Genomic DNA, 12938 nt, shown 5'->3' on the forward strand with positions numbered 1-12938 from the left:
TAATATTTCAGTGATCTCTTACAGAGTATCTTTCAAAATACATCAGCGGGTTTAAAAAACATTTTCCTGAGTTACTTCTAAGTGGTTTTTATATGTGTTAAATATGAAACTGTAAAGCCATAAAAATAGTGTGCGTTCTGGGAAATCACAGTTCCTTTGGAATTAACACTGAAAAAGTAGGAACTTGACCTGTAAAAGACACATGTAAAAATAATTAGGAATTTATACTAAAAATTATATGTAATATTAAAATTATAAAATATTGAATTCAGAATTTAGTAGCTGCATGTGGATTCTAATTATAGCAAAACATTTGTTGCCTGGAATCCTTTCCTTGGAAAATAAATCATCATAGAGCCATGAACCTTTTTTAAATACCCAAAGGGTTGCAGTCTTCACTGCTTTTTGTACTCTTCAGCCCCCTTCATTATTTTTTAGGGGCTGGGGGTGTCCTTTTCTGTTGACCATGTGTTTAATGTTCCTGGCCTCTATTCTATTTTTCTGCTGCTAATGTGCGACGAGTTTGGAATCTAGATAGCTGAGTTTAATGAGAGGCAGTAGGATAGAGTTGGACATGGAGTCAGGAGTATTTTTGCTGGACTTCAGAAATTAAGAATAGTACAGCATGCAAGTATAGGAGGAACAAGGGAGAGTGTAAATTGACGTCTTCAGTTTGATGGTAGCTATCAAAAATTAAATACACCTTTGACTCACTGGGTCTGTTTCTAGGGATTTAATCAATAGCAATACAAGCATAGGTACAAAAGATGTATGCATTTGGCTGTTTATTGCTGCATTCTCGATATAGTGAAAAATAGAGTTCAGTCTACATGTTCATCAATAGAGGAATAAATAAATAAATTTAAGGAAGTATGTACTCTGGAATACTGTGAGGAGAAGGGACTATGATGTGTATAGGCTCTAGATTCAGGTTGTCAGGCTTGAATTCTGGATCCATCATTTCCTGGTGGGATGACATAGGCTTACTTAGCTTCTCTTGGCCTCAGTTTTCTCATTTATAAAATAGACAGTAATCAGATCTATTTCAGATGGCTGTCTGATAATGAAACAGTAAAGTGTATAGAACACTGATAAGAGCATAAGTACTCAGTAACACTAGCTAATATTAGAGTATCACTTACAGTTACTAAAAAAAAAATACATCTGTAAAATTCTAGCATGGGAAAGCCCTACCATGGTTTAAGTAAACAAATTTTAGAGCAACGTATGCATATGACACGAGCACTTGTTTGTCAATAAAATTTTTAAATGATATATGTGCGTGTATTTTAATGTATGTGGATAAATCTGGAGGGCTAAATGCCACTCTTAACAGTAGTTACCTCTGGACAGTGAATGGATGAAGGGGAAGCAGATTCTCAGATTTTTAAATATTTTCTTACATATTTTTCAAGCATGTATTACATTTATAACTAAAAATTTTTAAAAAGATTCCATAGACTGTAAGGAAAGTTGAACTTTTGACTACCTTTGATTTTTAAGTACCTGTGAAAAGGTTGCATTCTCTAAATGATGCATGCTTTTTCTTCTTTTCCTTAGCAACTCACTAAGCTTTTCCTTGCAGGAACATGCTTACCCAGCTGATGAACTCATGCCTTTAACCTGCAGAGGTCGGGTTAGAGGCCAGGAGCCAAGTCGGGGCGATGTTGATGACGCCTTGGGAAAGTAAGTATTAACACACGGGGTGGCATGGCATTTCAAAGTGCCCAAGTCTTAGGTGTCTTAGAGGTAGTATACAGTCGTATTTCGGGGGATTGGTTAAGTATTAAATTAAGTTCCTTTATTCCCTTTGTTATCGTTTGTAAAATATTAATCAGTTTACCTTTTAGATCAGTGAAAAGTTGAGTAGTTAAGATAGATGTAACTTTTAAAATGTATATGTCATTGACACGTTATAAGGTTTTGATGTTTTAATATTTTTATCTGCTTTAAAAAGCTAATGAATTTTTTTATTCATTTTGAAGGATGTGTAGGTACCCTGAAAATAAATGTGGCGTTAAGTCTTTTTAGGTTCTTTCAATGCTTTATAGGCTACATTATACTCTAGGTGCATGGAGAGCTAGTTAATTGAAACTACATGTCAGGGTATCAGTACATTTGCTTATATATTAATGGATAAAATATTCAGAATTCTAATGTTTTGTATGGCATTATACTTGATTCTTAGATTTTCCCTGACACTGATTGATTCCTTGGACACTCTTGTGGTAAGTTTGATTCTTCTTGAATTTACTTATTTTATTATATGCACATCTAAGGATTATGAATATAATCATTACACAGTAAGTCTGAAGTAGAAGCCTTCAGAATTTTAAGATGTTCTGATCTTTGCTTCTAAATAAATCTTTCACACTGTTATTATCACATAATTGCAAGTGAAACTATGTAGAATCATGGAGATAAATAATTTATAGGTGTGTCACCTTATGTGATGGCACCTTAATTTAAGAAGGTCATTTACCTTTGGACAAGGAGATTGAAGCTATTGGAAGAAAGTAATTCTAGAAAATACCATTGATATTCTTGTTCTAGAATGACATGCCACAATCCTCCTGAAATCATTAAATTAGAATTTTTATATGTCATGTTCATAAAAAATTTTTTTTGCCCCAAGAATGATTTTTTTAGCAGCAGGTGATCACGTCCTCACACTCCTTTTCAACCTCATGGGGTACAAAATAATTTTATTTAGTTCAGTTGGGAACTTTTTGTGAGTAGAGGGGAAAGATTGAATTCCCGATGCCATGATTTCTAAATATAGTATCTTTCTACTTTTTTACTCTCACATCATTATGGTATAAAAGTAGGCATGTTTCCGGATTTTCTTTAAGGCATATTTCTCAACTTTGAGTTAGTATCTCAAGTACTGATTAATATCTTTAAAAACAAAACAAAAAATCTTTGGGGTGGCAGAAGTTCTTCAGAACCAGGTTGTTCTTCCCAATGTTGTTTCCACATTCTTATTTCAGTGGGCATTTCCTTTTTGCCTCCCCTTCCCCACCCTCCCCTTCTCTCACCTCTCCCCTTTCTCCCACTCCTCCCTTTATCCCTTCTTGGTTCCTTCTTAACCAGAGATTCTCAACTCTACCAGCACCTTCGGAGGGTTGCCTGTGAAGCTTTAAAAAGTGCCCCTCTCCCGCGTTATTCTGATTTAATGGCTCTGGGGGTAGGCTGGGCATTATTATTTATTCTTTTAAAACAGCGATTTGTTTATACAATGCAGCCATGGTTGAGAAGACCTATTTGTTGAAAAGACTATAGTTGTTCAGGTCTTTTTGGCTAGGTCAGGGTTTCAAAAGTTGGGGCTTCATTTTTCAGAGATTAAAGGAATGTGCAAACTATATTTTAATGACTATGCGAATGGGAGAGAATATTGTATGCCTTATTTTTGGCTTAGTGGTCCTAGGTGATCTATAATAGGTGAAGAGAAAAAGATAAATAAAATAGCCTGGGAGGCACAAATTACTCCCCTGAGAGAAACCAGGAGGTGTTATTCATTTGTAACTGTAGGTGAGTTATGCACATCAGGTCTCCCTTGGCATGGGGGTGAGGAGCCCTACCTGTGTATGAGGAAAGACTATAGGCGGCCTTAAGTTTGTTTCTCATTCTGTTACCTTGGCTTTATCCTTCCATGTAGCAGGTTTCCCCTCACCTCTGTAAGCTCATAGCTGATCTTTATGAGCGTGGACCTCAGACAGTGTATGTGTTTTTAACAGTGTTATCAGACATGCAGGAGAAAGGTGGTTCCCAGCTGTGTAACTTTCCTATATTTAGAAATCTGTTGGTTTCCAATTGAGCAGCCATTAATTATTACAAGGATTATATCCTTCAAGTTATACCAGTTGTACACTTTGACAGCGGTTGTCAGAATGTGATCGTAGGACCAGCAGCAGCAGCATCACCTGACAGCTTGTTTGAAATGCAGATTTAGGGCCTCATCCCAGACATACTGAACCAGAAAGTCTGGCAGTGAGGCCCAGCAGCCTGTTGTTTTTATGCTCTTCTAGATGATTCTGATGTGCGTTAAAGTTTGAGAACCACTGTACGATGATGCAATGCTTTTAAAACTTCAGTGTACTATAAGTCACCCAAAGATCTTGCTCAAAAGCAGGTTCTGATCCAGTAGACCAAAGGTGGGTGCCAGAATCTGTGCTTCTAATAAGCCGCCACTTGGAGGTGGTGCTGCTGCCGCTCGGCAGAGGTGTGATATAACGAGTTCTGGCTCCTTGTGGCAGCGAGTAACAAGACATCATCACATGATATTGATATGTGCGACCTTGACCAAATTATTTAACTTCTCTGGGCCCCTGCATTCACCTCAGAAGGGCCTAGGCTAGGTATCTAAGGTCCTTAGTGATTTTTTCCTTGAGATTTAGATAAGTAACTCCTATTAGTTGAAGCTGTCTTCAAGAGGAATCAGAAAGAAAGATTGATAAGGTCTTCAAAACATTTAAAAATTGAGACTTTATAAATTCTTTAGACCAGTCTTTTGAAGTAAGATAACCTTATTAACTTTATTGTATATCATCATAGCTTTGAAATATACAAATTCATTTTTGAATTGTTATTATTAAGTATTTTCTTTTTTCTTTTTAAGCAGAGTAATTAAATGAACAGTTTGAAAGTTCCTACATTTAGAAGGAATGCTATTATGTATATTTTATCAATACGAGTATTAATATTTCTAATTTACTTTGCCTTTACTTCATGTTTATTTTTTCACTTTGTGATGTATTTATTTGAAAATATTAGTAGAACAGATCACTTGCCACAGTACACACACCTTGCTGTTTTTATTTTGGTCATACTATCATATATGTTAAGTAGAATTTCTAATGTCATAGTTTGATCTTTACATTTAAACTGTTCATAATTCTAGCCATCTAGTTTCTTTTGATTATAATGAAGTTAGTCACTGAAACTTTAAATTTATCTTTAAATTTGACATTACCATGAAATCTGTAGAAAGATTTTGAAACAAATTAAGAGTAATAGGAGAAAGGAAGAGACCTGAGTTTATCCTTTACTGTCAGCCAGGAGCTTAAGAAACTCATTAATTAGTGAAACTGTTAGAATGAATTTTCTAACTAGTAATGGCAAAGAGAATTCTCTTCCCACCTTTAGTCTCCTTTGTAACAAACAGCATTGATTTATTCTTGGGAGTAATTCTTAGGAGATAGACCTAGAAAGAAGAGTAAGAGTAACAAAATAATATTTATAAGTCAGATACTCATACTAGAACTAGAATTTTTAGTGTAAGTATCAAATCAAGTAAAGCAGTACAAAGTATTATTAAACAAGAAAACTAAATAGTCAAGTAAAGGATAACTACTTTTATAGATTTAGGATCTAAATAACATCTAATCGTGTGGCCTTGATTTAGACTGAAAAATTAAAGCAACCGAAGTAGTGACCCCTTTATTGAGCTTATTGCAAGAATCCACAAACAGGATTCTAGACCCTTGTGGTAATAAAGATAATAATAGTAACGAATTAAGCACTTACTGTTCAGGCATTCCACTAAAAATACTTTTCATACATTATTATCTCATTTAAATAACCCTATGAGAGTGGTTATTTCCTTTTTTGTAGTTGAAAAAGAGGCTTAGAGGTGAAAGTAGCTTGATTGGGATTAGAAAGGTAGCGATTGGGATTAGAAAGGTAGCAAGTGAAGGAGCCAAAATTCTGATCAGAGCTTGCTCTTGACCATGGCATGGTACTGCCTCCTTCATGGCGGGGCATCCATAGGGCGAAGGTGGCGGGTGGCACAGGGTTTAGCGTCACTCGCAGTAATGCCCTGAAGGATGTGCTTTCTGCGGAGAATAGCAGCTTTCACAGTGAAGTTTGATGAATAGGAGGGTTTTTTGTTGTTTTGTCTTGGCAACTATATCCCAGTAGAGCTGACCTCATGTAGCTCTAGGTCATGGGTTTAAATGTGAAGAAACCAGTTAACACTTCCTATAATGATTAGTTTGAAGTCCTAGACACATATGTTAATGTATCTAAAAAAGAAGTACATAAAAGATTCCTTATAATGTAATCAGCCACTACAAATTTTTCAATTTTAGATATCACATTTTTATTATAGAAATATTTTGTATGTGTCACTTTTTAGAATCTAGAGATATTTTAACTTGTTTTAGTAGCTCATTCTGAGGCTGTTTCTCTTTGACTTCATAGAAAGAACTTTATTTTCATAATCTTCTTCTAGGTATTAAATAAAACTAAAGAATTTGAAGATGCAGTGAGAAAAGTTTTAAGAGATGTTAATTTAGATAATGATGTAGTCGTATCAGTCTTCGAAACAAACATCAGAGTTCTTGGGTAAGTATATAAGTATGTAAGACAAAAGTCGAGATATTACAAAACGCAGGGGCTGTGGGCTGAGCTTGCATTTCGTTAGGCACAGACAGCAGCAGGCTTTGGAAATAGTTGCAGAATCAAATCAAAGGTAATCCCTGTATATTGTTAAAAAATAACTCTAGGTTGAACATTTGCATATGAACTACATCACAGGGTTTTCACTAGCAACGTAGTTTACTAACCTTCAACAGCACCTCTTTAAGTCAAATTACATTTATAGGATTACAGTTTGAAATGCTCTTGGATTATTTAAAAATATAGAATTACAGGATTTATTCATGTTTCATCTTATGACATTTTTATATTTAATGGCTACTTTTGTGTTATTGTAACTCATTTCCTTTTGTCAAAGTGAGTCTATTCAGTTAAATTTAAGAAATAATTATATAGCTCTTCACAGAGTTGATTAATCAGGTACATTTAATACAGAGTGGGGTATTATTATTTTTAATGTTATCTTAAGAGTTAAAGATTTCATGATGATACAATTAAATTTAATTTAAATGTTAAAATTAAGTTTTCAAATTTGTTAAAATAAGCGACTTCTAGGATGTTCTTTATTTTAAGAAAATTTAAGGTATTTAATTAAAACAGATTGAACATCTGATTTTTTTTAATACTGCCTATGTAATTATAATGGTTGTCATAAAATGAGTAGCCAGAGTTAGATAAAAAATTAAGTTTTTCTGTGACCTTCCCTTACGTGCGCTAAGTTGTCGATAACAAGATACTGACATTTTTTTAAGCTATGACCTTTAAGTATCTGTGAGATGTGGATAATGTCGCATGCCTGTGATTACAGAGGTCTTTTGGGTGGACACTCATTGGCGATCATGCTGAAAGAGAAAGGAGAGTACATGCAGTGGTACAACGACGAGCTTCTCCAAATGGCAAAGCAATTGGGTTACAAACTTTTACCAGCTTTCAACACTACCAGTGGCCTTCCTTACCCAAGAGTAAGTAGTTCTGAAAAATATGACAGTCTTTATATATTTCCTTTGCCAAAAAACAAGACAAAACGAAAAAGCGCACACAGAAAACAATTCCTCACCTGCTTGAGGCTGGAGAAAAATGCTTCATAGTTAGATAACAAATTGATGTAGACATTTCAGTTAATTTGCATTTGAATGGTAGTGATAATTTAGATTAGTTTAAACCTTTTATGTGTCACCACGTATAACAGATTAGATTATGCTGCAGAGGAAAGAAACATGCCAGACGTGAATTTGGGTGGTTATTTGTGCAGAAGATGTAGTGGAAACTTTGAGGGTTTCCTTCTGATGTGTCCTTCAGAGACTTAAAAAATTAATCTAACTAAAACATAATTTTTATCAAATTCCTCTCAGAAATTTTACTAACTCTCCCTGTCGTGCTAAGTGTCTTTTAACTTTCAGAACTCCTTACGGTTTGGCAGTAAACCTTCTTTCAAAATAATCTGTTAATGTTCCCAAAACACCTGGGGATTTGGGTTTTTGTTTTTTGGTTTTTTTTGCTTTTTTAAATTTGTTTGTTATTTTCATTTCTTTGCCTTTAGGCCTGCCATCTTTATAACCTGGAATTAGCTTCTCTACCAAATAAGACTCGTTTCCTTCATCAAGAAATCTCTGACTAGAGATACAGCATGGCACAGAGCAGTGCTTTTTAAACTAGACGTTGCAACCTATTGATTTACCCATCGAATCAATAGATTGTGACCAATACTTTTTTTTTCTGAAACAGACTAGTACTAACTCTTATTTAAGTTTCTAGTTTTTTGACATTTTAAATAGCTCTTCCTTATATCTGTATTTTTACTTAATATAAATTTCTAGAAGAAGAAATAATAAGTCATAGAAATAGAGAATGCTTTTTAAAACTTTGGATACTTATTGCCCAGTTCTTCTCCAGAAAGTTCCTTAGTGTTGTATTAAAGTACATATGTCATTTACTGTTGCCAATATTGTATTCTTTTGCCAATTTAATAAGAAAAATATAAAACCATTTTTTTGCAGTAGCGAAGCCCACATAGTGACCCACTTCCCGTGTCTCAGCGGCGTTCCACTTTTGTTGCTTTTTGTTGTTGTTGAGTGCGTATTTCCCTGTCTCATTTACCTATTTCTAGAGTCTGTCGATTGACAGTTAATAGGCATACCCAGCAATTAATTTCTGCAAATAAGTAGAAATATAAATTCGTTTGAGCTTCTCTTTATAAGAGTTTGAATAATAACTGACCAGAGAACATAGTTATGATGTTACTTAATTTTTTTTTGTTCGTTGTCATGCCAGATCCTTGGCATATGCTTGCTGCTTGGTTATTTGACCTTCAGAAAAATTTTTATTTTTAATCAGTTTGTCAGTTTGGTTTTAGTTAATTCAGGTTTATACTGTAGTATTAACAAAAGACAGTATGGCTGTGAATTACAGAAAAAAAATATTCCTTTGAAAAAAATTTTGTTGCATTATTTGTTAGCCTGCCAGTAAGGCAATATACTTTGTATTTCAAAACTTTTAAAACCTGTAAACAATTCCCTTTTAAATACATACCACGATCAGTGTTTTCTCTATGAACTATTTAGTATAATACTGGTTTTTCATAAATTCTCAGTTAAACCTAATTTCTTCTAGGGCTGGTCTAGTTCCCTATTCTTGAACTAACTAGTTCATACTGTCTTGCGAGTAAAATTGTTATAAAAGTTATTTTCTGTATGTAATTCTTATGATAATGAAGTTCGGTGTCATTTAAGGAAGGAACTAAATGAAAACTTACTTACCCCATGAATATATTGTGCGTGTAGCGTATATTTCCCTAGATGTCAATTGGAAAGTCACAAAGATTATCAGATTGAATTTTGGTGTTTAGTCATTTTGTGAATTATTTTCATGTTTTGAAAAAGAGTCTTGATTAAAAAATAGTTTCTTAACCATAAATCATTCATTATCTCTTGATAATTGCTAATAGTAATATTCCGATTTTATTTAGATTAATTTAAAGTTTGGTATCAGAAAACCGGAAGCTCGGACAGGAACTGAGACTGACACCTGTACAGCGTGTGCAGGTACCTTGATCCTTGAGTTTGCTGCTTTAAGTCGATTCACAGGAGCAACAATATTTGAGGTTTGCTTTTCACAGTCTTCGATCTGGGTATTGGGCATAACTAACTTTATATCTTTTTTCATTGGTCAAGTATTAGGATTATCAATTAGGATTACTGTTATTTTAGTGAACTTTTATCTAAGTTTCATCACAATTTTTGTCAGAAACGTAGAAGTCATTATGAGGTAGATATATTAAATACAATTTTGCATTTTTACCACAATCTATAAATTTTTAAGTTTATTCTTAGAAGGCTTTTTAGCCATATTACCTATATGAATTTGATATCACAAATGTCTTAGAGGAAATACTATGTCTCTATGTTTTGTTAAGACTTCTGGATGGTCTATTGCATTTCTGAAAACTTTACTAATCTAAAACACAGTGAAATTTTTGCACTTAAGTCTTGACTGAGAGTCTTATCTGTAAGTTTGTTTACTCCAAGGGCAATGTTATTCATTTCCAAAAGACTTAATGACCCTCAAGTAGTTTGTTGTGGACTAACTATGTCTCAAACTTTTTTATTTTATCTAATTGTTGAAGCTTGTCACTGGAGTGCAATAGTAACATAAAACACCCTCTTTTATAAACATAGGAGAATTTTTAAAAAATTCTCAAATGGCCCATATAGAGCAAGCAGAAATAGGGATTATATACCAACATTAGAGACATTGGATCTGGGTATAAAAAAACAAGTCAAATGGTCTTTGTGTTTATGTGTATTCAGAGTGTCTTAAGGACAGATTTTTCATGTTTGGTTTAATTTTTATTCTATACCATGCTGAGTAATATTTCCCCTTTATTAAAAAGTGTAGTCCTTTTGCATGCTATCTGATTTGAACTACAAACTCTTATTCACCTGCAAGTAAGGGAAGTGAGGCTCAAGTAAGATGAGATGCGCAGTGAGTGGGTGAATGAGTGGAAGTGGAATTAGAATCCATAGGCTTTCGGCATTCAAAGCCTATGCTCTTCCACTGGGCTATTTTGTATTTATGAGTAAATCTATTGCAAATCATTATTTTTGTTAAAACTTCTTGAATATACAGTAATTGTTATAAAAGAAGCAACCCGATGCAGTTGGTAGAGCATCTATCTAATATACAGTTGGCAGACTACAGTCTGGGACCAAATCCAGCCACTGCATGTTTTTGTGAATGAAGTTTTATTGAACACAGCCATGCTCACTTATTTATTTTTGTCTATGGCTGCATTTGTGTTGCATTGACAAAATTGAGTAACAGTGACAGTAACAGTATAACCTATAATGCCTAAAATATTTTTTGTCTGGTCCCTGTCAGAAAAAGTTTGCTGACTTTTGGTCTAAAACTTTCTGCCTCAAATTATAGCATATAATTAAAGTTGTAATCTGCTTCATTTTAAAAAATCAGCATAAATAGTTTGAATCAAGGATTAAAACTATTTTACACTGTATTAAATATGCAAAGTAACAAATTGGTTTGGTAATTTTTTTTCTTTTATAGAACTTCTGTAATGCTAAATAGATTTATGCTCTGAAATTAATTTTCAATTTAAATACTCTCCTGTTCATGTTCTTTGCTTTTATGTTTTATAACATCTTTTTGTCCAAAGTCAAGCATTTAACCAGAAGTTATTTTAATTTAGTACCTGATGAATAAAAATAAATGAAAAAAAGAAAATGTTATAATAAGGTTAAAAGTTTATCAAATGAATACTAGTTGATTTACTTTTCTCTAAGAAGGTTGCATGCTATTTAAAAAAGTAGGCTCCGAAATGCCTGTTTGTTTAAAAGATGGCATACTAACTGAAATTCTCTTTCAGTTTTCTAAATAAAACTAAGGAGATTTTCACTTTGCATTTAAATGACAGAAATTATTTTAACAAGCGCATTTAATGATGTCAGCAAGTAATATAGTTAGTAATACACGTGTATGAATGCGAACCTGTAGTACAAAGCTAGATAAACATGGACAGTTTCAGAGCGAGATCACGGCCACTAGGTAGCATTTTAGAGTCATTCTTTTTAGCTAGACTCGACTGGCTGAAAAAGAGCCAAGATTTGACTTGTAAGGAAATTAAATATATATTATTAATGGTTGTCTTAGGAATTTTAGTTAACCTTTAAAATATGTTTTGGAACTTTGATTTTTGTTTCTGTTTCCTCTTTGCTAGAGACATGAAATTCTTCAAGTATGCTTTTCCTTTTTTTTTAATTATAGGAATATGCAAGAAAAGCTCTTGATTTTCTCTGGGAAAAAAGACAGCGAAGTAGTAATTTAGTGGGTGTGACTATAAATATTCATACCGGAGACTGGGTACGAAAAGGTATGTAAGTTGGGCTTTTTTTAAATCAAGAATTCACATCCTTAGAATGGTTGGGAAATAAAGGATTTTCATTTGTTAAAGTCATCTTTGGGCTAGTATAAAGCATAGTTTCTCAAAAGATTGCTGGAATTATAACTAATTTAGCCTAATTTTTTTTTTTCTTTGGTGTGCCAAATAATAGCATGCTTATTCTAGATGGCTTAGTGTTCTGTGTCATACCTAAATGGGCATAACATTGTAGGTAGAAGGCATAGATGAAAAGTTAGAACTAATTTCTTTGAGGACTGGAGAATCAGAATACCTCAGCCATCTCAAATCAAGGTCTAGTTAAATGCAACCTGTATTTAACAATGCTATGACTAGATTTTATTAAAATGAATTGAAGATAAAGCATATGACAATGTTATGTGAATCAACAGGATGGATATAGGATTGTATAAAGAATACGACTGTATAAGACAGCCCTCTAAAAGAAGCATTGATGAATAGAAGGAAATATCCTAAAATATTCCTGAGATTATCCTGCTTACATATTTCTCTATTTTTCAAAAGGCTTATTTTAAATAAAATAAAAAATAACTGCCTATATTTCAATAAATTAAAAAGATAATTATTAATTTGAACATATTAAAGTAAAATTATTGCCTCTATTCAGTATTGTATAAAATTTGTCTTAATTTTATCTGAAGTGTTTCTTAAACTAATCTAAATCCTGGCTTTAGAATTCTGCAATTTCTTTTTTTTTTTTTTTTTAACCTGCTTTGGAACTCCGGTACAATCAATAATTTAAAATAATAATCCTTGGCTTATGACACGCTAATCTTTAGTCATGCATGGCTCATTTTACGTAGACATTTTTGATAATTTAGTAAGCACCCATGAATGGACCGTCCATTACAAAAGCAACTTACTTGACCACCTATTACTGCTGCGTACGGTCATTGACTCTTCCCTACCTCTGCAATATATTTGGACTTACACTATCATAATTAGTATTTCAGTGTTTTCAACCTTTTCTGTTTCTTTCTGATCCTTTCGTGTTTAATTGAACCCTGTGTTTGTGTCCTAGTAAGACATGAACTTTAGCATGCTCTCCTATCCCTTTGATTCCTTCTGCCCCAAACCTCATCCCCCATTATGTCGATATCATATAGATGTTTAGTTCTTATTCATTATG

The 12938-nt window shown here is 33.4% G+C and overlaps 1 protein-coding gene across 3 annotated transcripts in view; it reads left to right on the forward strand.

Moving 5' to 3' along the window:
* The window catches only part of EDEM3 (ER degradation enhancing alpha-mannosidase like protein 3), a 51169-nt gene that overhangs the window by 10055 nt on the left and 28176 nt on the right, over positions 1–12938 (forward strand). For all 3 annotated transcript variants that reach the window (XM_016145611.2, XM_016145608.2, XM_016145610.2), the window contains exons 3-8: positions 1586–1686; positions 2189–2228; positions 6233–6345; positions 7187–7340; positions 9344–9478; positions 11656–11761. In XM_016145611.2, coding sequence (XP_016001097.2) covers positions 1586–1686; positions 2189–2228; positions 6233–6345; positions 7187–7340; positions 9344–9478; positions 11656–11761 — 649 coding nt within the window. The remainder of the gene's footprint in view (positions 1–1585; positions 1687–2188; positions 2229–6232; positions 6346–7186; positions 7341–9343; positions 9479–11655; positions 11762–12938) is intronic.

The sequence above is a fragment of the Rousettus aegyptiacus genome, unplaced genomic scaffold, assembly GCF_014176215.1.
Source record: "Rousettus aegyptiacus isolate mRouAeg1 unplaced genomic scaffold, mRouAeg1.p scaffold_m13_p_17, whole genome shotgun sequence".
Lineage (NCBI taxonomy): Eukaryota > Metazoa > Chordata > Mammalia > Chiroptera > Pteropodidae > Rousettus > Rousettus aegyptiacus.